The sequence below is a fragment of the Hypanus sabinus genome, unplaced genomic scaffold, assembly GCF_030144855.1.
Source record: "Hypanus sabinus isolate sHypSab1 unplaced genomic scaffold, sHypSab1.hap1 scaffold_1765, whole genome shotgun sequence".
Taxonomy (NCBI): Eukaryota; Metazoa; Chordata; class Chondrichthyes; order Myliobatiformes; family Dasyatidae; genus Hypanus; species Hypanus sabinus.
Window position 1 is genome coordinate 28,024 of NW_026779851.1, and position 26,977 is coordinate 55,000.

The 26,977-nt window shown below is 57.4% G+C and overlaps 1 protein-coding gene across 1 annotated transcript in view; it reads left to right on the forward strand.

Annotated features, from left to right (window-relative positions):
• Positions 1-26,977, forward strand: part of LOC132387364 (palmitoyltransferase ZDHHC5-like) — a 42,036-nt gene that overhangs the window by 10,274 nt on the left and 4,785 nt on the right. Inside the window, exons 2-3 of the mRNA XM_059959735.1 lie at positions 24,898-25,019; positions 25,119-25,276. Of these exons, the coding sequence (XP_059815718.1) occupies positions 24,898-25,019; positions 25,119-25,276 (280 nt within the window). The remainder of the gene's footprint in view (positions 1-24,897; positions 25,020-25,118; positions 25,277-26,977) is intronic.

A 26,977-nucleotide genomic window follows, 5' to 3' on the forward strand; every position in this document is an offset into this window, starting at 1 on the left:
TCACCCCCACAGTGTGTCCCCCACTTTATCCCCAGTGTGGGCACCGAGCGCTCCCGGCTCACGGGTCAGACACGGTGTGGAGCTCCCTCTACGTCACCCCCACAGTGTGTCCCCCCACTTTATCCCCAGTGTGGGCACCGAGCACTCCCGGGACACGGGTCAGACATGGTGTGGAGCTCCCTCTACATCACCCCCACAGTGTGTCCCCCACTTTATCCCCAGTGTGGGCACCGAGCGCTCCCGGGTCACGGACCAGACACGGTGTGGAGCTCCCTCTACATCACCCCCACAGTGTGTCCCCCACTTTATCCCCAGTGTGGACACCGAGTGCTCCCGGGACACGAGTCAGACACGGTGTGGAGCTCCCTCTACATCACCCCCACAGTGTGTCCCGCACTTTATCCCCAGTGTGGACACCGAGTGCTCCCGGGACACGGGTCAGACATGGTGTGGAGCTCCCTCTACATCACCCCCACAGTGTCCCCCCACTTTATCCCCAATGTGGGCACCGAGCGCTCCCGGCTCACGGGTCAGACACGGTGTGGAGCACCCTCTACGTCACCCCCACAGTGTGTCCCCCCACTTTATCCCCAGTGTGGACACCGAACGCTCCCGGGTCACGGGTCAGACACGGTGTGGAGCTCCCTCTACATCACCCCCACAGTCTGTCCCCACACTTTATCCCCAGTGTGGGCACCGAGTGCTCCAGGGACACGGGTCAGACACTGTGTGGAGCTCCCTCTACATCACCCCCACAGTGTGTCCCCCCACTTTATCCCCAGTTTGGACACCGAGCGCTCCCGGGACACGGGTCAGACACGGTGTGGAGCTCCCTCTACATCACCCCCACAGTGTGTCCCCCCACTTTATCCCCAGTGTGGACACCGAGCGCTCCCGGGACACGGGTCAGACACGGTGTGGAGCTCCCTCTACATCACCCCCACAGTGTGTCCCCCCACTTTACCCCAGTGTGGACACCGAGCGCTCCCGGGACACGGGTCAGACACGGTGTGGATCTCACTCTACATCACCCCCACAGTGTGTCCCCCCACTTTATCCCCAGTGTGGGCACCGAGCGCTCCCGGGACACGGGTCAGACACGGTGTGGAGCTCCCTCTACATCACCCCCACAGTGTCTCCCCCATCTTTATCCCCAGTGTGGACACCGAGCGCTCCCGGGACACGGGTGAGACACGTTGTGGAGCTCCCTCTACATCACCCCCACAGTGTGTCCCCCCACTTTATCCCCAGTGTGGGCACCGAGCGCTCCCGGGACACGGGTCAGACACGGTGTGGAGCTCCCTCTACATCACCCCCACAGTGTGTCCCCCCACTTTATCCCCAGTGTGGGCACCGAGCGCTCCCGGGTCACGGACCAGACACGGTGTGGAGCTCCCTCTACATCACCCCCACAGTGTGTCCCCCACTTTATCCCCAGTGTGGACACCGAGTGCTCCCGGGACACGAGTCAGACACGGTGTGGAGCTCCCTCTACATCACCCCCACAGTGTGTCCCGCACTTTATCCCCAGTGTGGACACCGAGTGCTCCCGGGACACGGGTCAGACATGGTGTGGAGCTCCCTCTACATCACCCCCACAGTGTCCCCCCACTTTATCCCCAATGTGGGCACCGAGCGCTCCCGGCTCACGGGTCAGACACGGTGTGGAGCACCCTCTACGTCACCCCCACAGTGTGTCCCCCCACTTTATCCCCAGTGTGGACACCGAACGCTCCCGGGTCACGGGTCAGACACGGTGTGGAGCTCCCTCTACATCACCCCCACAGTCTGTCCCCACACTTTATCCCCAGTGTGGGCACCGAGTGCTCCAGGGACACGGGTCAGACACTGTGTGGAGCTCCCTCTACATCACCCCCACAGTGTGTCCCCCCACTTTATCCCCAGTTTGGACACCGAGCGCTCCCGGGACACGGGTCAGACACGGTGTGGAGCTCCCTCTACATCACCCCCACAGTGTGTCCCCCCACTTTATCCCCAGTGTGGACACCGAGCGCTCCCGGGACACGGGTCAGACACGGTGTGGAGCTCCCTCTACATCACCCCCACAGTGTGTCCCCCCACTTTACCCCAGTGTGGACACCGAGCGCTCCCGGGACACGGGTCAGACACGGTGTGGATCTCACTCTACATCACCCCCACAGTGTGTCCCCCCACTTTATCCCCAGTGTGGGCACCGAGCGCTCCCGGGACACGGGTCAGACACGGTGTGGAGCTCCCTCTACATCACCCCCACAGTGTCTCCCCCATCTTTATCCCCAGTGTGGACACCGAGCGCTCCCGGGACACGGGTGAGACACGTTGTGGAGCTCCCTCTACATCACCCCCACAGTGTGTCCCCCCACTTTATCCCCAGTGTGGGCACCGAGCGCTCCCGGGACACGGGTCAGACACGGTGTGGAGCTCCCTCTACATCACCCCCACAGTGTGTCCCCCCACTTTATCCCCAGTGTGGGCACCGAGTGCTCCCGGGACACGGGTCAGACACGGTGTGGAGCTCCCTCTACATCACCCCCACAGTGTCCCCCCACTTTATCCCCAGTGTGGACACCGAGCGCTCCTGGGACACGGGTCAGACACGGTGTGGAGCTCCCTCTACATCACCCCCACAGTGTGTCCCCCAACTTTATCCCCAGTGTGGGCACCGAGCGCTCCCGGGTCACGGACCAGACACGGTGTGGAGCTCCCTCTACATCACCCCCACAGTGTGTCCCCCACTTTATCCCCAGTGTCCCCCCCGCACTTTATCCCCAGTGTGTCCCCCCACTTTATCCCCAGCGCTCCCGGGACACAGGTCAGACACGGTGTGGAGCTCCCTCTACATCACCCCCACAGTGTCCCCCCCACTTTATCCCCAGTGTGGACACCGAGCACTCCCGGGACACGGGTCAGACACGGTGCGGAGCTCCCTCTACATCACCCCCACAGTGTGTCCCCCCCACTTTATCCCCAGTGTGGGTACCGAGCACTCCCGGGACACGGGTCAGACACGGTGTGGAGCTCCCTCTACTTCACCCCCACAGTGTGTCCCCCCACTTTATCCCCAGTGTGGACACCGAGCGCTCCTGGGACACGGGTCAGACACGGTGTGGAGCTCCCTCTACATCACCCCCACAGTGTGTCCCCCCCCTTTATCCCCAATGTGGGCACCGAGCGCTCCCGGGACACGGGTCAGACACGGTGTGGAGCTCCCTCTACATCACCCCCACAGTGTGTCCCCCCACTTTATCCCCAGTGTGGGCACCGAGCGCTCCCGGGACACGGGTCAGACACGGTGTGGAGCTCCCTCTACATCACCCCCACAGTGTGTCCCCCCACTTTATCCCCAGTGTGGGCACCGAGTGCTCCCGGGACACGGGTCAGACACGGTGTGGAGCTCCCTCTACATCACCCCCACAGTGTCCCCCCACTTTATCCCCAGTGTGGACACCGAGCGCTCCTGGGACACGGGTCAGACACGGTGTGGAGCTCCCTCTACATCACCCCCACAGTGTGTCCCCCAACTTTATCCCCAGTGTGGGCACCGAGTGCTCCCGGGACACGGGTCAGACACGGTGTGGAGCTCCCTCTACATGACCACCACAGTGTGTCCCCCCTCTTTATCCCCAGTGTGGGCACCGAGTGCTCCCGGGACACGGGTCAGACACGGTGTGGAGCTCCCTCTACATCACCCCCACAGTGTGTCCCCCACTTTATCCCCAGTGTGGGCACCGAGCGCTCCCGGCTCACGGGTCAGACATGGTGTGGAGCTCCCTCTACGTCACCCCCACAGTGTGTCCCCCCACTTTATCCCCAGTGTGGACACCGAACGCTCCCGGGTCACGGGTCAGACACGGTGTGGAGCTCCCTCTACATCACCCCCACAGTCTGTCCCCACACTTTATCCCCAGTGTGGGCACCGAGTGCTCCAGGGACACGGGTCAGACACTGTGTGGAGCTCCCTCTACATCACCCCCACAGTGTGTCCCCCCACTTTATCCCCAGTTTGGACACCGAGCGCTCCCGGGACACGGGTCAGACACGGTGTGGAGCTCCCTCTACATCACCCCCACAGTGTGTCCCCCCACTTTATCCCCAGTGTGGACACCGAGCGCTCCCGGGACACGGGTCAGACACGGTGTGGAGCTCCCTCTACATCACCCCCACAGTGTGTCCCCCCACTTTACCCCAGTGTGGACACCGAGCGCTCCCGGGACACGGGTCAGACACGGTGTGGATCTCCCTCTACATCACCCCCACAGTGTGTCCCCCCACTTTATCCCCAGTGTGGGCACCGAGCGCTCCCGGGACACGGGTCAGACACGGTGTGGAGCTCCCTCTACATCACCCCCACAGTGTCTCCCCCATCTTTATCCCCAGTGTGGACACCGAGCGCTCCCGGGACACGGGTGAGACACGTTGTGGAGCTCCCTCTACATCACCCCCACAGTGTGTCCCCCCACTTTATCCCCAGTGTGGGCACCGAGCGCTCCCGGGACACGGGTCAGACACGGTGTGGAGCTCCCTCTACATCACCCCCACAGTGTGTCCCCCCACTTTATCCCCAGTGTGGGCACCGAGTGCTCCCGGGACACGGGTCAGACACGGTGTGGAGCTCCCTCTACATCACCCCCACAGTGTCCCCCCACTTTATCCCCAGTGTGGACACCGAGCGCTCCTGGGACACGGGTCAGACACGGTGTGGAGCTCCCTCTACATCACCCCCACAGTGTGTCCCCCAACTTTATCCCCAGTGTGGGCACCGAGCGCTCCCGGGTCACGGACCAGACACGGTGTGGAGCTCCCTCTACATCACCCCCACAGTGTGTCCCCCACTTTATCCCCAGTGTCCCCCCCGCACTTTATCCCCAGTGTGTCCCCCCACTTTATCCCCAGCGCTCCCGGGACACAGGTCAGACACGGTGTGGAGCTCCCTCTACATCACCCCCACAGTGTCCCCCCCACTTTATCCCCAGTGTGGACACCGAGCACTCCCGGGACACGGGTCAGACACGGTGCGGAGCTCCCTCTACATCACCCCCACAGTGTGTCCCCCCCACTTTATCCCCAGTGTGGGTACCGAGCACTCCCGGGACACGGGTCAGACACGGTGTGGAGCTCCCTCTACTTCACCCCCACAGTGTGTCCCCCCACTTTATCCCCAGTGTGGACACCGAGCGCTCCTGGGACACGGGTCAGACACGGTGTGGAGCTCCCTCTACATCACCCCCACAGTGTGTCCCCCCCCTTTATCCCCAATGTGGGCACCGAGCGCTCCCGGGACACGGGTCAGACACGGTGTGGAGCTCCCTCTACATCACCCCCACAGTGTGTCCCCCCACTTTATCCCCAGTGTGGGCACCGAGCGCTCCCGGGACACGGGTCAGACACGGTGTGGAGCTCCCTCTACATCACCCCCACAGTGTGTCCCCCCACTTTATCCCCAGTGTGGGCACCGAGTGCTCCCGGGACACGGGTCAGACACGGTGTGGAGCTCCCTCTACATCACCCCCACAGTGTCCCCCCACTTTATCCCCAGTGTGGACACCGAGCGCTCCTGGGACACGGGTCAGACACGGTGTGGAGCTCCCTCTACATCACCCCCACAGTGTGTCCCCCAACTTTATCCCCAGTGTGGGCACCGAGTGCTCCCGGGACACGGGTCAGACACGGTGTGGAGCTCCCTCTACATGACCACCACAGTGTGTCCCCCCTCTTTATCCCCAGTGTGGGCACCGAGTGCTCCCGGGACACGGGTCAGACACGGTGTGGAGCTCCCTCTACATCACCCCCACAGTGTGTCCCCCACTTTATCCCCAGTGTGGGCACCGAGCGCTCCCGGCTCACGGGTCAGACATGGTGTGGAGCTCCCTCTACGTCACCCCCACAGTGTGTCCCCCCACTTTATCCCCAGTGTGGACACCGAACGCTCCCGGGTCACGGGTCAGACACGGTGTGGAGCTCCCTCTACATCACCCCCACAGTCTGTCCCCACACTTTATCCCCAGTGTGGGCACCGAGTGCTCCAGGGACACGGGTCAGACACTGTGTGGAGCTCCCTCTACATCACCCCCACAGTGTGTCCCCCCACTTTATCCCCAGTTTGGACACCGAGCGCTCCCGGGACACGGGTCAGACACGGTGTGGAGCTCCCTCTACATCACCCCCACAGTGTGTCCCCCCACTTTATCCCCAGTGTGGACACCGAGCGCTCCCGGGACACGGGTCAGACACGGTGTGGAGCTCCCTCTACATCACCCCCACAGTGTGTCCCCCCACTTTACCCCAGTGTGGACACCGAGCGCTCCCGGGACACGGGTCAGACACGGTGTGGATCTCCCTCTACATCACCCCCACAGTGTGTCCCCCCACTTTATCCCCAGTGTGGGCACCGAGCGCTCCCGGGACACGGGTCAGACACGGTGTGGAGCTCCCTCTACATCACCCCCACAGTGTCTCCCCCATCTTTATCCCCAGTGTGGACACCGAGCGCTCCCGGGACACGGGTGAGACACGTTGTGGAGCTCCCTCTACATCACCCCCACAGTGTGTCCCCCCACTTTATCCCCGGAGTGGACACCGAGTGCTCCCGGGACACGGGTCAGACACGGTGTGGAGCTCCCTCTACATCACCCCCACAGTGTCCCCCCCACTTTATCCCCAGTGTGGGCACCGAGCGGTCCCGGGACACGGGTCAGACACGGTGTGGAGCTCCCTCTACATCACCCCCACAGTGTGTCCCCCCACTTTATCCCCAGTGTGGGCACCGAGCGCTCCCGGGACACGGGTCAGACACGGTGTGGAGCTCCCTCTACATCACCCCCACAGTGTGTCCCCCCACTTTATCCCCAGTGTGGGCACCGAGTGCTCCCGGGACACGGGTCAGACACGGTGTGGAGCTCCCTCTACATCACCCCCACAGTGTCCCCCCACTTTATCCCCAGTGTGGACACCGAGCGCTCCTGGGACACGGGTCAGACACGGTGTGGAGCTCCCTCTACATCACCCCCACAGTGTGTCCCCCAACTTTATCCCCAGTGTGGGCACCGAGCGCTCCCGGGTCACGGACCAGACACGGTGTGGAGCTCCCTCTACATCACCCCCACAGTGTGTCCCCCACTTTATCCCCAGTGTCCCCCCCCGCACTTTATCCCCAGTGTGTCCCCCCACTTTATCCCCAGCGCTCCCGGGACACAGGTCAGACACGGTGTGGAGCTCCCTCTACATCACCCCCACAGTGTCCCCCCCACTTTATCCCCAGTGTGGACACCGAGCACTCCCGGGACACGGGTCAGACACGGTGCGGAGCTCCCTCTACATCACCCCCACAGTGTGTCCCCCCCACTTTATCCCCAGTGTGGGTACCGAGCACTCCCGGGACACGGGTCAGACACGGTGTGGAGCTCCCTCTACTTCACCCCCACAGTGTGTCCCCCCACTTTATCCCCAGTGTGGACACCGAGCGCTCCTGGGACACGGGTCAGACACGGTGTGGAGCTCCCTCTACATCACCCCCACAGTGTGTCCCCCCCCTTTATCCCCAATGTGGGCACCGAGCGCTCCCGGGACACGGGTCAGACACGGTGTGGAGCTCCCTCTACATCACCCCCACAGTGTGTCCCCCCACTTTATCCCCAGTGTGGGCACCGAGCGCTCCCGGGACACGGGTCAGACACGGTGTGGAGCTCCCTCTACATCACCCCCACAGTGTGTCCCCCCACTTTATCCCCAGTGTGGGCACCGAGTGCTCCCGGGACACGGGTCAGACACGGTGTGGAGCTCCCTCTACATCACCCCCACAGTGTCCCCCCACTTTATCCCCAGTGTGGACACCGAGCGCTCCTGGGACACGGGTCAGACACGGTGTGGAGCTCCCTCTACATCACCCCCACAGTGTGTCCCCCAACTTTATCCCCAGTGTGGGCACCGAGTGCTCCCGGGACACGGGTCAGACACGGTGTGGAGCTCCCTCTACATGACCACCACAGTGTGTCCCCCCTCTTTATCCCCAGTGTGGGCACCGAGTGCTCCCGGGACACGGGTCAGACACGGTGTGGAGCTCCCTCTACATCACCCCCACAGTGTGTCCCCCACTTTATCCCCAGTGTGGGCACCGAGCGCTCCCGGCTCACGGGTCAGACATGGTGTGGAGCTCCCTCTACGTCACCCCCACAGTGTGTCCCCCCACTTTATCCCCAGTGTGGACACCGAACGCTCCCGGGACACGGGTCAGACACGGTGTGGAGCTCCCTCTACATCACCCCCACAGTCTGTCCCCACACTTTATCCCCAGTGTGGGCACCGAGTGCTCCAGGGACACGGGTCAGACACTGTGTGGAGCTCCCTCTACATCACCCCCACAGTGTGTCCCCCCACTTTATCCCCAGTTTGGACACCGAGCGCTCCCGGGACACGGGTCAGACACGGTGTGGAGCTCCCTCTACATCACCCCCACAGTGTGTCCCCCCACTTTATCCCCAGTGTGGACACCGAGCGCTCCCGGGACACGGGTCAGACACGGTGTGGAGCTCCCTCTACATCACCCCCACAGTGTGTCCCCCCACTTTACCCCAGTGTGGACACCGAGCGCTCCCGGGACACGGGTCAGACACGGTGTGGATCTCACTCTACATCACCCCCACAGTGTGTCCCCCCACTTTATCCCCAGTGTGGGCACCGAGCGCTCCCGGGACACGGGTCAGACACGGTGTGGAGCTCCCTCTACATCACCCCCACAGTGTCTCCCCCATCTTTATCCCCAGTGTGGACACCGAGCGCTCCCGGGACACGGGTGAGACACGTTGTGGAGCTCCCTCTACATCACCCCCACAGTGTGTCCCCCCACTTTATCCCCAGAGTGGACACCGAGTGCTCCCGGGACACGGGTCAGACACGGTTTGGAGCTCCCTCTACATCACCCCCACAGTGTGTCCCCCACTTTATCCCCAGTGTGGACACCGATCGCTCCCGGGACACGGGTCAGACATTGTGTGGAGCTCCCTCTGCCTCTGTTCCTGAATATCCACTGCTGTTAATTGTTCCCCATGGTATGTCAATGAAGTTTGCGATCTGATGCCCCCTCTGTCCAATCTCACTGAGGTGGTGACTGAGTGATTCTGCCACTGCTCAGTTGGTGTTGTCCGCCTGCTAATTTATCCCGGGTCTCCCGATTAGCCTCACAGATGCTGCCCTACTTCTTTGGATTAATCACACCAGCAGTTGCCAGGGATGAGATTACCGGGCTGCTAATCCCTCATTCTCAGCCCAGATTGAGGGCGGCAGGAGGGACAGAGCAGGGGTTGAAGGGGAAGGACATTCAGTGTGGGGGTGTTGGACAGTCCCACAGCGGTGGGTGTAGCAAGTGGGGTGAGCAGAGTGTGATGGTTTGGTCTTCCCTCCTCTACGCTTCCCTCGTCCTCCTGCCCTGTTCCCCAGCCTGGTCTACGCCCCCCTCGTCCTCTTGCCCTGTTTCCCAGCCTGATGTATGCCCCCCTCGTCCTCTTGCCCTGTTCCCCAGCCTGATGTAGGCCCCCCTCATCCTCCTTCCCTGTTCCCCAGCCTGATGTAGGCCCTCCTCGTCCTCTTGCCCTGTTCCCCAGCCTGATGTAGGCCTTCCTCGTCCTCTTGCCCTGTTCCCCAGCCTGATGTAGGCCCTCCTCGTCCTCTTGCCCTGTTCCTCAGCCTGATGTTGGCCCCCCTCGTCCTCTTGCCCTGTTCCCCAGCCTGATGTAGGCCCCCCTCATCGTCCTGCCCTGTTCCTCAGCCTGATGTAGGCCCCCCTCGTCCTCTTGCCCTGTTCCTCAGCCTGATGTAGGCCCCCCTTGTCCTCTTGCCCTGTTCCCCACCCTGATGTAGGCCCCCCTCGTCCTCTTGCCCTGTTCCCCAGCCTGATGTATACCCCCTCGTCCTCTTGCCCTGTTCCCCAGCCTGGTCTTCGCCCCCCCCTCGTCCTCTTGCCCTGTTCCTCAGCCTGATGTAGGCCCCCCTTGTCCTCTTGCCCTGTTCCCCACCCTGATGTAGGCCCCCCTCGTCCTCTTGCCCTGTTCCCCAGCCTGATGTATACCCCCTCGTCCTCTTGCCCTGTTCCCCAGCCTGGTCTTCGCCCCCCCCTCATCCTCCTGCCCTGTTCCCCAGCCTGGTCTTCGCCCCCCTCGTCCTCCTGCCCTGTTCCTCAGCCTGATGTTGGCCCCCCTCGTCCTCTTGCCCTGTTCCCCAGCCTGATGTAGGCCCCCCTCGTCCTCTTGCCCTGTTCCCCAGCCTGATGTTGGCCCCCCTCGTCCTCCTGCCCTGTTCCCCAGCCTGATGTAAGCCCCCCTCATCCTCCTGCCCTGTTCCCCAGCCTGATGTAAGCCCCCCTCGTCCTCCTACCCTGTTCCCCAGCCTGATGTAGGCCCTCCTCGTCCTCTTGCCCTGTTCCCCAGCCTGATGTAAGCCCCCCTTGTCCTCCTGCCCTGTTCCCCAGCCTGATGTAGGCCCTCCTCGTCCTCTTGCCCTGTTCCCCAGCCTGATGTAAGCCCCCCTTGTCCTCTTGCCCTGTTCCCCAGCCTGATGTAGGCCCTCCTCGTCCTCTTGCCCTGTTCCCCAGCCTGATGTAAGCCCCCCTTGTCCTCCTGCCCTGTTCCCCAGCCTGATGTAGGCCCTCCTCACCCTCTTGCCCTGTTCCCCAGCCTGATGTAGACCCCCTCGTCCTCCTGCCCTGTTCCTCAGCCTGATGTAGGCCCTCCTCGCCCTCTTGCCCTGTTCCCCAGCCTGATGTAGACCCCCTTGTCCTCCTGCCCTGTTCCCCAGCCTGATGTAGGCCCTCCTCGTCCTCTTGCCCTGTTCCCCAGCCTGATGTAGACCCCCTCGTCCTCCTGCCCTGTTCCCCAGCCTGATGTTGGCCCCCCTCGTCCTCCTGCCCTGTTCCCCAGCCTGATGTAGACCCCCTCGTCCTCCTGCCCTGTTCCCCAGCCTGATGTAGACCCCCTCGTCCTCCTGCCCTGTTCCCCAGCCTGATGTTGGCCCCCCTCGTCCTCTTGCCCTGTTCCCCAGCCTGATGTAGGCCCCCCTCGTCCTCTTGCCCTGTTCCCCAGCCTGATGTTGGCCCCCCTCATCCTCCTGCCCTGTTCCCCAGCCTGATGTAGACCCCCTCATCCTCCTGCCCTGTTCCCCAGCCTGATGTAAGCCCCCCTCGTCCTCCTACCCTGTTCCCCAGCCTGATGTAGGCCCTCCTCGTCCTCTTGCCCTGTTCCCCAGCCTGATGTAAGCCCCCCTTGTCCTCCTGCCCTGTTCCCCAGCCTGATGTAAGCCCCCCTCGTCCTCCTGCCCTGTTCCCCAGCCTGATGTAGGCCCTCCTCGTCCTCTTGCCCTGTTCCCCAGCCTGATGTAGACCCCCTCGTCCTCCTACCCTGTTCCTCAGCCTGATGTAGGCCCCCCTCGTTCTTTGTTATGCAACAAGAATGTGGAGTTACAAGCAAGTGGCCTTTCATGCCAGTACTCCCTCCCACGTTGACAGTGTTTCCCGTCTGAGCTCTGTCATCTTCCCTGCTGAACCCCACCCTTCCTGTAACCCTCCCAGTGCGGCCTGACTTCCTGACTCCTGTACTCACTCCCTGGTCCGATAGAGACACCTAGCCTGTCTGAGTTAGTCTTTGTCTTGTGAGCCTGCCTGTTTCTCCCGTAGTCGAGGCTGGTAATTTTCTTCTAGATGTCAGATATTCACAGAGTATTCAAGACGAGGTATGGAGAAGTCTGAGAGATTTACTCAGCAAGTTTTTCCCCCCCGCAGAGAGCGGTGGGGGCTTGGGCTCTGCTGTGGGGGGTCATGGTAGAAGCATTCAGGAGGCTGTTAGACAGACACATGGACAGGCAGGGCAAAGCCCAAGCACCAGTACCATTCAGCAAGGAGTCTGTGGACCCCAGCTGTATCACCTGACCACCTACACCGTCCACAATGTCACCGATCTTTGTGTTGTTTGCAAACATTTTCACCAACCTATGGGGTAGTTTTAACAAAAAACTGCCCACGTAAAATGTTTCCCTCTCACTTTAAGCCTCTGTCCTGCGTTATTTGGCGTATCTACCCTTTTGGGGGGGGGGGGGGGAACTCAGACTGTTTTCCCCTCATAATCACGTAAACCTCTAACGGGTCCCCCGGCAGGCTCCACCCCTCCAGAGAAAATGACCCAATCTACCTAACCAACACACAGAAAATGCTGGAGGAACTCAGCAGGCCGGGCAGCATCCATGGAAAAGAGTAAATAGTGGACATTTCGGGCCAAGACCTTTTGGCAGAGCTCTTTTCCCATAGGTCCAGAAGTTCCTCTGGGATTCTGTGTGTCTTGCTCGGATTTCCAGTGTCTGCAGATTTTCTCTTGTTTGTGCCCAAAGCTACCGAAGCTCTCTTTATTGCTTTAATCCGGGCACCATCCCCGTGAACCTGTCCTGCACTCTCTCCAAAGCCTTTACAGCGTACGGGGGTGCCCAGCCCAGGGTCCACAGACCCTTTGCTGTCATGGTATTGGTCCTTGGCTTTAAGAAAGTTGGGAACCTCTGCTCAACACCCTTCCTGTAACAGGGCACAGCTGCAAATGAGGTCTGTCTGGTGTTTTATGCCACTGCAGTACAGAGAAGATTGAGCAGAAATTTAGCTATTTCAAGTTCCTTGGTGTCAATCTCTCCTGCAGCCAAACCTGGGCACAACATATTGATTCAGCTATAAAGAAGACAAGATTATGGCTATATCTCGTTTGGAGTTTGACGAGATTTGGTATGCCAACTAGGATACTCAAAAACTAGGATACTAAATACTCAAAAAGTGTACAGTGGAGAGCCTTCTGACTGGCTGATGTGTGGGGAGCAGGGTGGTGACTGTTGCTCAGGATTGGAGGAAGTTGCAGAAAATTTGTAAAATTAGTCGGCTCACAGGTCCCAGCCTTCACAGTATCCAAGACATCATCAAGGAGCGGTGCCTCAGGAAGGCAGTGTCCGTCATTGAGGACCCCCACCACCCAGGACATGCCCCCTTCTCACTGTTACCGTCGGGAAGGAGGTACAGGAGCCTGAAGGCACACACTCAGTGATTCAGGAACAGCTTCTTCCCCTCCGCCGTCCGGTTCCTCAATGGACATCACACGTACATACACATAGGAACTCAGTGTTTTATTAATCATGTATTGCATTTCATGACACAAGCCGGCAATAATAAATCTGATCCTGTAATTCCTGGGACAAGAGGGTTGTCCCACAACGAAAGCTGAGGAAATTGACTCCATGTTCCATCCTCCCTGGAATCTGGGAGAGTGAGGGCTGATCGGACTGAGGCATGGCGGGTCCAGTGGGGTGTGGTGACAGGATAGACATTCGTACCGTTGGGAGAGTTGCGAATAACGAGAATGAGGGGTGTGGGTCCTTCGTTTCCCTGACACAGGATCTGGACCAGCTGTGAAAATGGGCTGAAAGGTGGCAGTTGGAGTTTAACGTGGACAAGCATGAGGTGTTGCACTTCAGGAATGTGGAAGAACAGGCGTCCAGGAATACAAATATTGAGTACAGGAGTTGTGTAAGATGTGTGTAAAACCAAATTTGTGGTATTGTGTGTGCATATATAGATATGTGTGTGTGTGTCTGATTTCACAATGTATCGTGGGCATTAAGCAACACATACTTGTACTGGAAAAGAAGGAATGCGTAGTTAAATTTAAAAAAGATTCAAAAACTTTATTGTCATTCTAACCGTACATCAGCTCTGCAGGGCAGAATGAGACAGCGTTTCCCAGGAGCAGTGCAATCATAACATAACAAACGCAACACTAAATAATAAAAATAACAATAAATAGTAAAACACAACAGCTGCATGTCAGTTAAAAACAAGTTATAAGTGTCCAGTGCAAATTAAAAGTGTCCAAAGCAGAGTCAGGTGGAGCAGCTATTTAGCAGTCTGACTGCCTGAGAGAGGAAGCTGTTTAGTAGCCTTGTGGTTTTAGTTTTTTTTTTCTTTTTCAATCTTTTTATTGAGTTTCATATAAATATTAAAAAAACATAACATAATAAAGAATAGGTTATGAATACAATAGACTTGAAATTACATTAATAATAAGATAATAATATCCTATTAAACATCAACAAAAAAAAGTACATTGATCAATCAAGTCTATATAAATATATATGAAAAAAAACAAAAATAATCGTCAAAAGAAAAAGAAAAAAAATTTGAAAATATATAAAAGAGAATATATGTTGAAAAAAAAACACTGAACTAAACTAACATGGGCAATAATAACAGTTTATATGTATATGATAGTGTCAAAGAACTCCGGAACTCCATACCTGAACAAGAATAAGCAGAGAGAAGGTCTGGAAAAGGCCATGTGGTTTTAGTTTTGATGCTCCTGTAACGTTTACCTGATGGCAAACAGTTCATGGAGAGGGTGTGAGGGGTCTTTAATGATGTACCGGGTCTTCTGGAGGCATTGACTCTGAAAGAGGTCTTGGACAGAAGTTAGGGAGACCCCAATAACCTTCTCTGCTCCCCGAACCACCCTCTGCAAGGCTTTTCTGTCGGCAGCACTGCAGCTGGAGTACCAGGTTGTGATGCAAAAGGTCAGCACACTCTCAACCTCTCCTCTGTAGAATGTAGTTAAGATGCTAGTGGGGAGTGATGCTTGTTTAAGCTTCCTCAGAAAGTGCAATCTCTGCTGGGCTCATGTCACAATCCCAGTGGTGTTCCTGGACCAGGTGAGATTGTCCGAAATCTGCACCCCAAGGAACTTGATGTTTTCCACTCTCTCCACTGTGGAGCTGCTGATGCTGAGGGGTGTGCGCTCAGGCTGAGACCGTCTGAAATCAACGATCAGCCTCCTTGGTTTAGGTGACATTAAGAATCAAGTTGTTGTCACTGCACCAGCTCTCCAGGTGTTTAACCTCCTCCCTGTACATTGTTTCATCATTTTTGCTGACGAGCCCCACCACTGTGGTATCATCAGCAAATTTAATGATCAGGTTCCCCTTGAATCTGGCTGCAGTCATGTGTTAGCAGTGTAAACAGCGGTGGGCTGAGCACATAGCCTTGTGGGGATCCAGTGCTCAGTGTGATGGAGTCAGAGATGTCCCTGCCAACACGGACTGACTGTGGTCTCGCTGTCAAGAAATCCAGAATCCAGCGACACATGGCAGTGTTAAGGCCAAGCAGCCACAGTTTCTCCACGAGTCTCTGTGGGATGATGGTATTGAACGCTGAACAGAAATCAATGTACAGGATTCTGGCATAAGTGTCTTTATTGTCCAAGTGAGAGAGAACTGTGTGCAGTGTGGTGGATATTGCGTCCTCCGTAGAGCGATTTGGACGATAAGGAAACTGTAGAGGATCCAGCGGTGAGGGGAGGCTGGCTGTGATTTGAGGCTTGACAAGCCGTTCGAAACATTTCATCACTATGGGGGTCATGGCGACGGGACGCTAATCATTCAGACCGTCTACGACTGATTTCTTTGCTACAGGGATGATTGTGGAGGATATTGCAAAAACAGAAATATTTTTTAAAAGCATGAGGTAGTGTTCTTGAGTTCAATGTCCATTTCGGAATCGGGTGGCAGAAGCTGTTTCTGAAGCCTTCAGGCTTCTGTACCTCCTGAGAAGAGGGCATGCCCTGGGTGGTGGGGGTCCTTAATTAATCGGTGAGACTTCCCTGGGAGTTCTGGGCGCCTCGCTACAGGGACGGTGTGATTGAGCTGGAGAGGACGTTGCCTGTACGAGAGGGTGCAAGCTGTAAGGAGAGGTTGGTTAAACGTGGGTCATTTGGAGGCTGAGGGGAGACCTGAGGCGGGCTTGTAAAACAATGAAGGGTGCCCACTTGGGGCAGACAGGGTTTGTCAGCCGTGGTTGGCAGCTCATCTCAGAGAAGAACTCAAACCTCCGCTGCCTTGCAACCATACCCACTCATGGGGAAGGCTTCAGGAGTGAAATCCAGAGCTGGAGTCCCCAAGGCTTGAGTTCAACGCTGACTGGCACTCCTGCCACGCCGCTGGTCTCCGCCGTTCCTTTGGCCGCATCAGATGCGTGGCGAGGGGAGCAGCTTGCTGTCCCTATCGTGTCGTACTGACCGGGCTTGCGTAGCTGAGATGCAACATCCATGACCGACAGTCAGTGTTCAGCAGGGAGACACAACCCTCTGGGCAACTGGTCCATGCCAGCCAAGATTCACGTCCAAACTGGTTCCATTTGCACGCATTTGGCTCATATACCATAAACCTTTCCTTTCCGTGTCTCTGCCCGAGACTATTCTAAACGTTCCTGCCTCAACTACTTCCTCGTTCCACATACATACCACCCTTTGTGGAAAGAATGCAAAAGTTTGCATTTCAAACTCCTGTTCACTTACCTTACGCCCACGCCTTCTGGTTCTTGATTCCCCAGACCCTGGGTCAGTCAGTCAAAATCCTTTCTCCCACCCCCAGTGCAGACGTTGAATGGAGAGAAGGGAAGAGAGATGTGAGGAGGAAGGTTTGTTTGCTTGTAGGAGCCTGGACTGGACTGCCGGGGGTAGCGGTGGGGGCAGATTCGACGCGTGATTGCAGAGGGAGATGGGATTGAGTCGAGATTGGCGTCGTTGCTGCAGGAGAGACGAGAAAGGTGCTTGGAGAGGAACTCGGTGGTACTGATGGGATTGGAGGAGTGAGCGAGAGTGTGGTTCCGGCCAATCAAAGGAAAGTCGAGGGGTAAGAGGGGCAGTTGGAGAGGAACAGTGCAATAGGATGGAGGGGGAGAGGAGACAGAGATGTCACAGGCAAAAGAGAGTCAGGGTGCAGGGGAGGGTGGTTGGAGAGGAACTGGGTAACGGGAGGAATCGAGGGGGTGGGAGAGAGAGTGGTCGGGCAAGCATGAAGGGGAGTTGATGGATAAGAGTGGATGGTTGGAGAGGAACTCGGTGGTATCAGGTACTGACTGACAGAGGACAAATCCTCCAGCCTCAGTCAGATGTTACTGTGGGGTGAGCTAGCATGGACTAGAGGGCCAAATTGCCGCCTGCTACAGCAGACAGATCTGCAGTGAATGAGAGGTGTGAGAGTGAAACTTGGTATCCACCCTCATGGAGGTGCAAAAACCAGTTTTTCCTGCTTTGTGCCCTTTCCTGAATCCTCTCTCATTTCTCCTTTTGAGTGTAGCGACAAGATTTGCAGAGGAACATGGGGGTGCCAGAGACACAGTGGGTGCGGGAGAGAGAGGGTGCAGACAGATTTGGGGAGGAACATGGGGGTGCCAGAGACACAGTGGGTGCGGGAGAGAGAGGGTGTTGACAGATCTGGGGAGGAACGTGGGGGTGCCAGAGACACAGTGGGTGCGGGAGAGAGAGGGTGCTGACAGATCTGGGGAGGAACGTGGGGGTGCCAGAGACACAGTGGGTGCGGGAGAGAGAGGGTGCAGACAGATTTGGGGAGGAACATGGGGGTGCCAGAGACACAGTGGGTGCGGGAGAGAGAGGGTGCTGACAGATCTGGGGAGGAACGTGGGGGTGCCAGAGACACAGTGGGTGCGGGAGAGAGAGGGTGTTGACAGATCTGGGGAGGAACGTGGGGGTGCCAGAGACACAGTGGGTGCGGGAGAGAGAGGGTGCTGACAGATCTGGGGAGGAACGTGGGGGTGCCAGAGACACAAGTGGGTGCGGGAGAGAGAGGGTGCTGACAGATCTGGGGAGGAACGTGGGGGTGCCAGAGACACAGTGGGTGCGGGAGAGAGAGGGTGCTGACAGATCTGGGGAGGAACGTGGGGGTGCCAGAGACACAGTGGGTGCGGGAGAGAGAGGGTGCTGACAGATCTGGGGAGGAACGTGGGGGTGCCAGAGACACAGTGGGTGCGGGAGAGATAGGGTGCTGACAGATCTGGGGAGGAACGTGGGGGTGCCAGAGACACAGTGGGTGCGGGAGAGAGAGGGTACTGACAGATCTGGGGAGGAACGTGGGGGTGCCAGAGACACAGTGGGTGCGGGAGAGAGAGGGTGCTGACAGATCTGGGGAGGAACGTGGGGGTGCCACAGACACAGTGGGTGCGGGAGAGAGAGGGTGCAGACAGATTTGGGGAGGAACGTGGGGGTGCCAGAGACACAGTGGGTGCGGGAGAGAGAGGGTGCTGACAGATCTGGGGAGGAACGTGGGGGTGCCAGAGACACAGCTGACAGATTTGGGGAGGAACGCATGTGAGGGAGAGGATGCCGGAGCAGGGAGGGGGTGATAGAGATGTGGAAGAGTGAGAAGGTGTCAGAGAAGAGCTGGTGGGGATGGGGCACGAGTCAAGGAGGGTATTAGACGAAGGCAGAACAGTTATGGAGTGCATCGGAGAGGGAGGGGGTCACAACGGGGAGGCTTGTAAGAGAAGGGAGGGACGCCGGAGATGAGAAGGCAAGTGGTAGCATAGAGGGCCTCTCGGACATGGGGAGGGGAGGTGAGGCAGGTGGCGGAGACGGTGAGGAGCATAGTGGAGGGGGGCATTACAGAGATGGGAAGTGGAGGGCAGAGGTAGTCACAGAGACGGTGTTGGCGAGAGAGGGAGTGACGGAGATCAACAAGGGTGCACGGAAGGAAGGGTTGACGGAGGTGGGGAGGGCACAGCAGGGGGAGGAGGGTAACAGACGGGAAGAGATTAATTTGTGCTCAGTCCATCAGTAATGCTTTCCTTGTGGACTTCTTCCTCTCTTCCTGTCAAGTGTATTGTTCCACCACCTTTCCTCTGCCTCCCTCACTACCTCGGTCTCGCTCGCTCCTCCCCTCCCCCATCTCTCCTTCCTCCCTCTCTCTCTTGTCTTTCTATCAGTCCTGCCGTGACCAAGCAACATTCTTATGACTGAGTGGTTTCCTGTTTGGCTTTCAACACCCCCCACCTTTGCTTTGTCTGACATTTTTAACGCATGTTCTTAGCCAATGCACTGTGCTGTAAAGGTGACGAGATCTGAAGGGAGATTCCAGGTAGAAAGCTGAGAAACAGGACCCCCAGGGTAGTAATCTCCGGATTGCTGCCTGTGCCACACGCCAGTGAGGCTACGAACGGGGTGATTTGGCGGGTGAAAGCATAGCTGAGGAACCGGTGCAGAGGGAGGGGGTTCAGATTTATGGGTCACTGGGATCTCTTCTGGGGAAGGTATGATCTTTATAAGAGAGACGGGATACACCCGAGCAACGTCCTTGTGGGCAGGTTTGCTGGAGTTGTTCAAGAGGGTTTAAACTAGTTTGCAAAGGGGGTGGTAGTGATGAGAACGAGGTAGCTGGTTTACAAACAAGAGGCACTGTGTCGTGAAACTCCAAGCAAGGAGAGGCTGATGTTGCCGTCAGCTGGACGAGTTGCAACGTAAAAGGCGGGCAAAATCAAGAAGGTTGAATACAGGACTTAAGCTGTTCTATTTGAACGTGCGTAGTACGCGGAATAAGGCAGAGGATCTCGTAGCGTGGTTTCGGATTGGCATGTCTGATGTCGTAGGCATCACTGAATCGCGGCTGAGAGAAGATTACATCAGGTCATTAGAAAGAGGTGCGAAGGTGGTGTATCATTGCGGACAGGGCTAAGGAATTGCAGGGTAAAAGCCCCCGATGGGAGTTACATACGGATCTTCAAACTGCAGTAAGGATCCGGTTCACAAATTACAACGGGAGATCGGAAATGGCAACTTTACAAAAGTCACGCGGGGGGGGGGCGGGGTGTAGATGTGCTGCAGTTTGGGAAAATCAAGTTGATGCTGGTTCCCAAGAGGGGAAATTTCTAGAATGCCGAGAGCAGTCGGAGATCAGCTAATCTGGGCTGGATGTTGTACAGGGAACCGGAATTGATTAGAGTTTAAGGTAGAAGCAGAAGGTAAAGTCAGATTTATCACTACCGCAGTGGAGTAAAGGGAATTGCAGAGGTAGGAGAGAGGGGTTGGCCAGAATTGATTGGAGGGGACAACTAAAAAAGTCATTAAGGAGAAAAATTTGGTAAGCTAGCCAACAATATTAAAGAGTGTCTGCAGTATATAAAGTGTAAAAGAGAGAGTGGAGAGAAGTTACGGGACCACGGACAGGTAGTAATGGGGATAAGGAATTGGCGGAGGAACTGAGTAAGTTCACTGTGGAAGGCACTAGGTGTACGCCGGAAGGTTCCAGAGTGTCAGCGGTCAGAAGTGTGTGAAGTTGCCATGACTAGGAAGAAAACAGGGAGATCTGAAGTCACCTCACCCGGTGGACTGCACCCCAAAGTTCTTAAAAAGATGGCTGAAGAGATAGTGGAGGCATTAGTAACGATCTTTCCAGAATCATTTGATTGTAGCATGGTTCCAGAGGACTGGAAGATTTCTAAGGTCACTACACGCTTCAAGAAGGGAGAGAGGCAGAAGAAAGGAAACTAAAGGGCAATTAATCTGACCTCAGTGGTTGGGAAGATGTTGGAGTCGATTATTAAGGATGTGGTATCGGGGTACTTGGAAACATATGATAAAATAGGCTGCAGTCAGCATGGTTCCAACAGAAAACATTGCCTGACGAATCTGTTGGAGTTCTTTGAAGAAATAACAAGCAGGATAGAAAAAAGGAGAATTGTGTACTTGGATTTTCAGAGGACTTTTGACAAGGTGCCACACATGGGGCTGCTTAACAAACTGCGTGCCCATGGTACTACAGGAGAGACGCTGGCTGATTGGCAAGAGGCCGAGTGCGAATAAAGGGAGCCTTTTCTGGCTGGCTGCCAGTGATTCGTGCTCTGAGTTGGCACCGATTCTTTTTACGTTATATGTCAGTGATTTGGAAGATGAAATTGATGGCTTTGTTGCAAAGTTTGCGGACATTATGAAGATAGGTGGAGGGGCAGGTAGTGTTGAGGGGACAGGGAGACCGCAGAAGGACTTGGGTTAGGAGAATGGGCACAGAAGTGGCAGATGAAATATTGTCGGTGAGTGCACGGGGGTCAGGCACTTTGGTGGGAGACTATTTTCTAAATGGAGAGGAGTTTCAACACTCTGAGTTGCAAAGGGATTTGGGAACCCTGGTGCAGAATTCTGTAATGGTTAGTCTGTGGTGAGCGAGGCAAATGTGGTGTTGGCATTCATTTTACCAGGACGAGAATATAAAAGCAAGGATGTAATGTTGAGGCTGTATAAAGCACTGGGAGCAGTTATGAGCTCCTTATCCAGAAAGGATTTACTGAAACTGGAGAGGGTTCAGAAAAAGTTGATGAAAGTGATTCCGGGTTTCAGTGATTTGTCATGGGGGGAGCGTTTGATGGCTCTGGGCCTGCATTCACTAGAATTCAGGGGAATAAGGGGGAGCTCACTGAAACCTATCGAATTGTGAAAGGACTTGATAGAGTTGATGTGGAGAGAATGTCTCCTTCTCCGGGAGAGTCTAAGACCGGAGGACTTGGCTTCAGCATAGATGGGCATCCTTTTAAGAAAAAGATGAAGAATCTCATGAGCCACGTGGTGTTAAATCTGTACAATTCTTTGCCAAGTCAATGGGTATATTTAAGGCAGAGGGTGATTAGAAAGGGCATGAAGAGATACGGGGAGGAGACAGGAGATTGAGGTTGAGGGGAAATGAATCAGCCATGGTGAAATGCAGAAGCAGATTTGATGGGCCAAATTGCCCAATCCTGCTGCAAAGTCTTATCAACTTCAGATGCTGATCCATGTTTTCCAAGGTCACCCCCACAGTGTGCCCCCCCCCCCCACTTTATCCCCAGTGTGGGCACCGAGCGCTCCCGGGACACGGGTCAGACACGATGTGGAGCTCCCTCTACATCACCCCCACAGTGTGTCCCCCCACTTTATCCCCAGTGTGGGCACCGAACGCTCCCGGGACACAGGTCAGACATGGTGTGGAGCTCCCTCTACATCACCCCCACAGTGTGTCCCCCCACTTTATCCCCAGTGTGGGCACGGAGCGCTCCCGGGACACGGGTCAGACACGGTGTGGAGCTCCCTGTACATCACCCCCGCAGTGTGTCCCCCCACTTTATCCCCAGTGTGGACACCGAGCGCTCCCGGGACACGGGACAGACACTGTGTGGAGCTCCCTCTACATCACCCCCACAGTGTGTCCCCCCACTTTATTCCCAGTGTGGGCACCGAGTGCTCCCGGGACACGGGTCAGACACGGTGTGGAGCTCCCTCTACATCACCCCCACAGTGTGTCCCCCCACTTTATCCCCAGTGTGGGCACCGAACGCTCCCGGGACACGGGTCAGACATGGTGTGGAGCTCCCTCTACATCACCCCCACAGTGTGTCCCCCCCACTTTATCCCCAGTGTGGACACCGAGCACTCCCGGGACACGGGTCAGACACGGTGTGGAGCTCCCTCTACATCACCCCCACAGTGTGTCCCCCCACTTTATCCCCAGTGTGTCCCCCCACTTTATCCCCAGTGTGGGCACCGAACGCTCCCGGGACACAGGTCAGACACGGTGTGGAGCTCCCTCTACATCACCCCCGCAGTGTGTCCCCCCACTTTATCCCCAGTGTGGACACCGAGCGCTCCCGGGACACGGGACAGACACTGTGTGGAGCTCCCTCTACATCACCCCCACAGTGTGTCCCCCCACTTTATTCCCAGTGTGGGCACCGAGTGCTCCCGGGACACGGGTCAGACACGGTGTGGAGCTCCCTCTACATCACCCACAGTGTGTCCCCCCACTTTATCCCCAGTATGGACACCGAGCGCTCCCGGGACACGGGTCAGACACGGTGTGGAGCTCTCTCTACATCACCCCCACAGTGTGTCCCCCCACTTTATCCCCAGTGTGGACACCGAGCGCTCCCGGGACACGGGTCAGACACGGTGTGGAACTCCCTCTACATCACCCCCACAGTGTCCCCCAACTTTATCCCCAGTGTGGACACCGAGCGCTCCCGGGACATGGGTCAGACACGGTGTGGAGCTCCCTCTACATCACCCCCACAGTGTGTCCCCCCACTTTATCCCCAGAGTGGACACCGAGCGCTCCAGGGTCAGACACGGTGTGGAGCTCCCTCTACATCACCCCCACAGTGTGTCCCCCCACTTTATCCCCAGTGTGGACACCGAGCGCTCCCGGGACACGGGTCAGACACGGTGTGGAGCTCCCTCTACATCACCCCCACAGTGTGTCCCCCACTTTATCCCCAGTGTGGGCACCGAGCGCTCCCGGGACATGGGTCAGACACGGTGTGGAGCTCCCTCTACATCACCCCCACAGTGTGTCCCCCCACTTTATTCCCAGTGTGGGCACCGAGTGCTCCCGGGACACGGGTCAGACACGGTGTGGAGCTCCCTCTACATCACCCACAGTGTGTCCCCCCACTTTATCCCCAGTGTGGACACCGAGCGCTCCCGGGACACGGGACAGACACTGTGTGGAGCTCCCTCTACATCACCCCCACAGTGTGTCCCCCCACTTTATCCCCAGTGTGGACACCGAGCGCTCCCGGGACACGGGTCAGACACGGTGTGGAGCTCTCTCTACATTACCCCCACAGTGTGTCCCCCCACTTTATCCCCAGTGTGGACACCGAGCGCTCCCGGGACACGGGTCAGACACGGTGTGGAACTCCCTCTACATCACCCCCACAGTGTCCCCCAACTTTATCCCCAGTGTGGACACCGAGCGCTCCCGGGACATGGGTCAGACACGGTGTGGAGCTCCCTCTACATCACCCCCACAGTGTGTCCCCCCACTTTATCCCCAGAGTGGACACCGAGCGCTCCAGGGTCAGACACGGTGTGGAGCTCCCTCTACATCACCCCCACAGTGTGTCCCCCCACTTTATCCCCAGTGTGGACACCGAGCGCTCCCGGGACACGGGTCAGACACGGTGTGGAGCTCCCTCTACATCACCCCCACAGTGTGTCCCCCACTTTATCCCCAGTGTGGGCACCGAGCGCTCCCGGGACATGGGTCAGACACGGTGTGGAGCTCCCTCTACATCACCCCCACAGTGTGTCCCCCACTTTATCCCCAGTGTGGGCACCGAGTGCTCCCGGGACACGGGTCAGACACGGTGTGGAGCTCCCTCTACATCACCCCCACAGTGTGTCCCCCACTTTATCCCCAGTGTGGGCACCGAGTGCTCCCGGGACACGGGTCAGACACGGTGTGGAGCTCCCTCTACATCACCCCCACAGTGTGTCCCCCACTTTATCCCCAGTGTGGGCACCGAGCGCTCCCGGGACACGGGTCAGACATGGTGTGGAGCTCCCTCTACATCACCCCCACAGTGTGTCCCCCACTTTATCCCCAGTGTGGGCACCGAGCGCTCCCGGGACACGGGTCAGACACGGTGTGGAGCTCCCTCTACATCACCCCCACAGTGTGTCCCCCACTTTATCCCCAGTGTGGGCACCGAGCGCTCCCGGGACACGGGTCAGACACGGTGTGGAGCTCCCTCTACATCACCCCCACAGTGTGTCCCCCTACTTTATCCCCAGTGTGGGCACCGAGCGCTCCCGGGACACGGGTCAGACACGGTGTGGAGCTCCCTCTACATCACCCCCACAGTGTGTCCCCCACTTTATCCCCAGTGTGGGCACCGAGCGCTCCCGGGACACGGATCAGACACGGTGTGGAGCTCACTCTACATCACCCCCACAGTGTGTCCTCCCCCACTTTATCCCCATTCTGGACACCGAGCGCTCCCGGGTGTGGAGCTCCCTCTACATCACCCCCACCACCCACCCCCACTTTGTGCCAAGTTTACAGTGTGTGGTTCTCTACTTGTGTGGAAGAGACTTTAATTTGAGTCACTCTGGGTTGTACGGGTGGCTTTGGTAGTTTTGAGTGCTTCACTCTGTATTTAAGTTTGGAGGGGCAGCGACCCCTGTGGCAGGTGCCAGAGGTCAGAGTGGGGGCTTGTGGCTGTAATCATTGACTCTTACTGGTTTATGCCTCCTGATCATCACCTCACTGCCCCTCTCTCTCCTCCCTTCGCCACCTCAGGTGCCCGTGGCTCAGCCAGACCTTCTCCCCAGCCATCCCAGTCTACAACGTGATCATCTTCCTCTTCGTCTTGGCAAACTTCAGTATGGCCACGTTCATGGACCCCGGCATCTTTCCCCGCGGTAAGTCTGTGTGCCCTCCCCCTCACTCTCTCCTTCGCTGTCCAGCTGCGATCTTTCTAACATGGTTGCTCTGTCCGCTATCCCCCTCCCCGGCTGCAGCCGACGAGGACGAGGACAAGGACGACGATTTCCGGGCCCCTCTCTACAAGAACGTGGAGATCAAGGGCATCCAGGTTCGCATGAAGTGGTGCTCCACCTGCCGTTTCTACCGGCCCCCTCGCTGTTCACACTGCAGCGTCTGTGACAACTGTGTGGAGGTAAGACCCATGCCATCAGGGAGCAGTCTCCTGTGTCTGGACCCTCACCGGGAGGGTGGGTCCCTTACCGATGAAACCACAGTGGGAGGGAGGGTAAAGAGGGGATTCCCTTACAGACAGACCCTCAGTGGGGTGATGGTAAAGAGGGGATTCCCTTACAGACAGACCCTCAGTGGGGTGATGGTAAAGAGGGGATTCCCTTACAGACCGACCCTCAGTGGGAGGGAGGGTAAAGAGGGGATTCCCTTACAGACGGACCCTCAGTGGGGTGATGGTAAAGAGGGGATTCCCTTACAGACCGACCCTCAGTGGGAGGGAGGGTAAAGAGGGGATTCCCTTACAGACGGACCCTCAGTGGGGTGATGGTAAAGAGGGGATTCCCTTACAGACAGACCCTCAGTGGGGTGATGGTAAAGAGGGGATTCCCTTACAGACAGACCCTCAGTGGGGTGATGGTAAAGAGGGGATTCCCTTACAGACCGACCCTCAGTGGGGTGATGGTAAAGAGGGGATTCCCTTACAGACCGACCCTCAGTGGGGTGATGGTAAAGAGGGGATTCCCTTACAGACAGACCCTCAGTGGGGTGATGGTAAAGAGGGGATTCCCTTACAGACCGACCCTCAGTGGGGTGATGGTAAAGAGGGGATTCCCTTACAGACCGACCCTCAGTGGGAGGGAGGGTAAAGAGGGGATTCCCTTACAGACGGACCCTCAGTGGGGTGATGGTAAAGAGGGGATTCCCTTACAGACAGACCCTCAGTGGGGTGATGGTAAAGAGGGGATTCCCTTACAGACGGACCCTCAGTAGGAGGGAGGGTAAAGAGGGGATTCCCTTACAGACGGACCCTCAGTGGGGTGATGGTAAAGAGGGGATTCCCTTACAGACCGACCCTCAGTGGGGTGATGGTAAAGAGGGGATTCCCTTACAGACGGACCCTCAGTGGGGTGATGGTAAAGAGGGGATTCCCTTACAGACCGACCCTCAGTGGGGTGATGGTAAAGAGGGGATTCCCTTACAGACCGACCCTCAGTGGGGTGATGGTAAAGAGGGGATTCCCTTACAGACAGACCCTCAGTGGGGTGATGGTAAAGAGGGGGTTCCCTTACAGACCGACCCTCAGTGGGGTGATGGTAAAGAGGGGATTCCCTTACAGACAGACCCTCAGTAGGAGGGAGGGTAAAGAGGGGATTCCCTTACAGACAGACCCTCAGTGGGGTGATGGTAAAGAGGGGATTCCCTTACAGACAGACCCTCAGTGGGGTGATGGTAAAGAGGGGATTCCCTTACAGACAGACCCTCAGTAGGAGGGAGGGTAAAGAGGGGATTCCCTTACAGACAGACCCTCAGTGGGAGGCTGATGGTAAAGAGGGGATTCCCTTACAGACCGACCCTCAGTGGGGTGATGGTAAAGAGGGGATTCCCTTACAGACAGACCCTCAGTGGGGTGATGGTAAAGAGGGGATTCCCTTACAGACCGACCCTCAGTAGGAGGGAGGGTAGAGGGGATTCCCTTACAGACGGACCCTCAGTGGGAGGCTGATGGTAAAGAGGGGATTCCCTTACAGACCGACCCTCAGTGGGGTGATGGTAAAGAGGGGATTCCCTTACAGACAGACCCTCAGTGGGGTGATGGTAAAGAGGGGATTCCCTTACAGACCGACCCTCAGTAGGAGGGAGGGTAAAGAGGGGATTCCCTTAC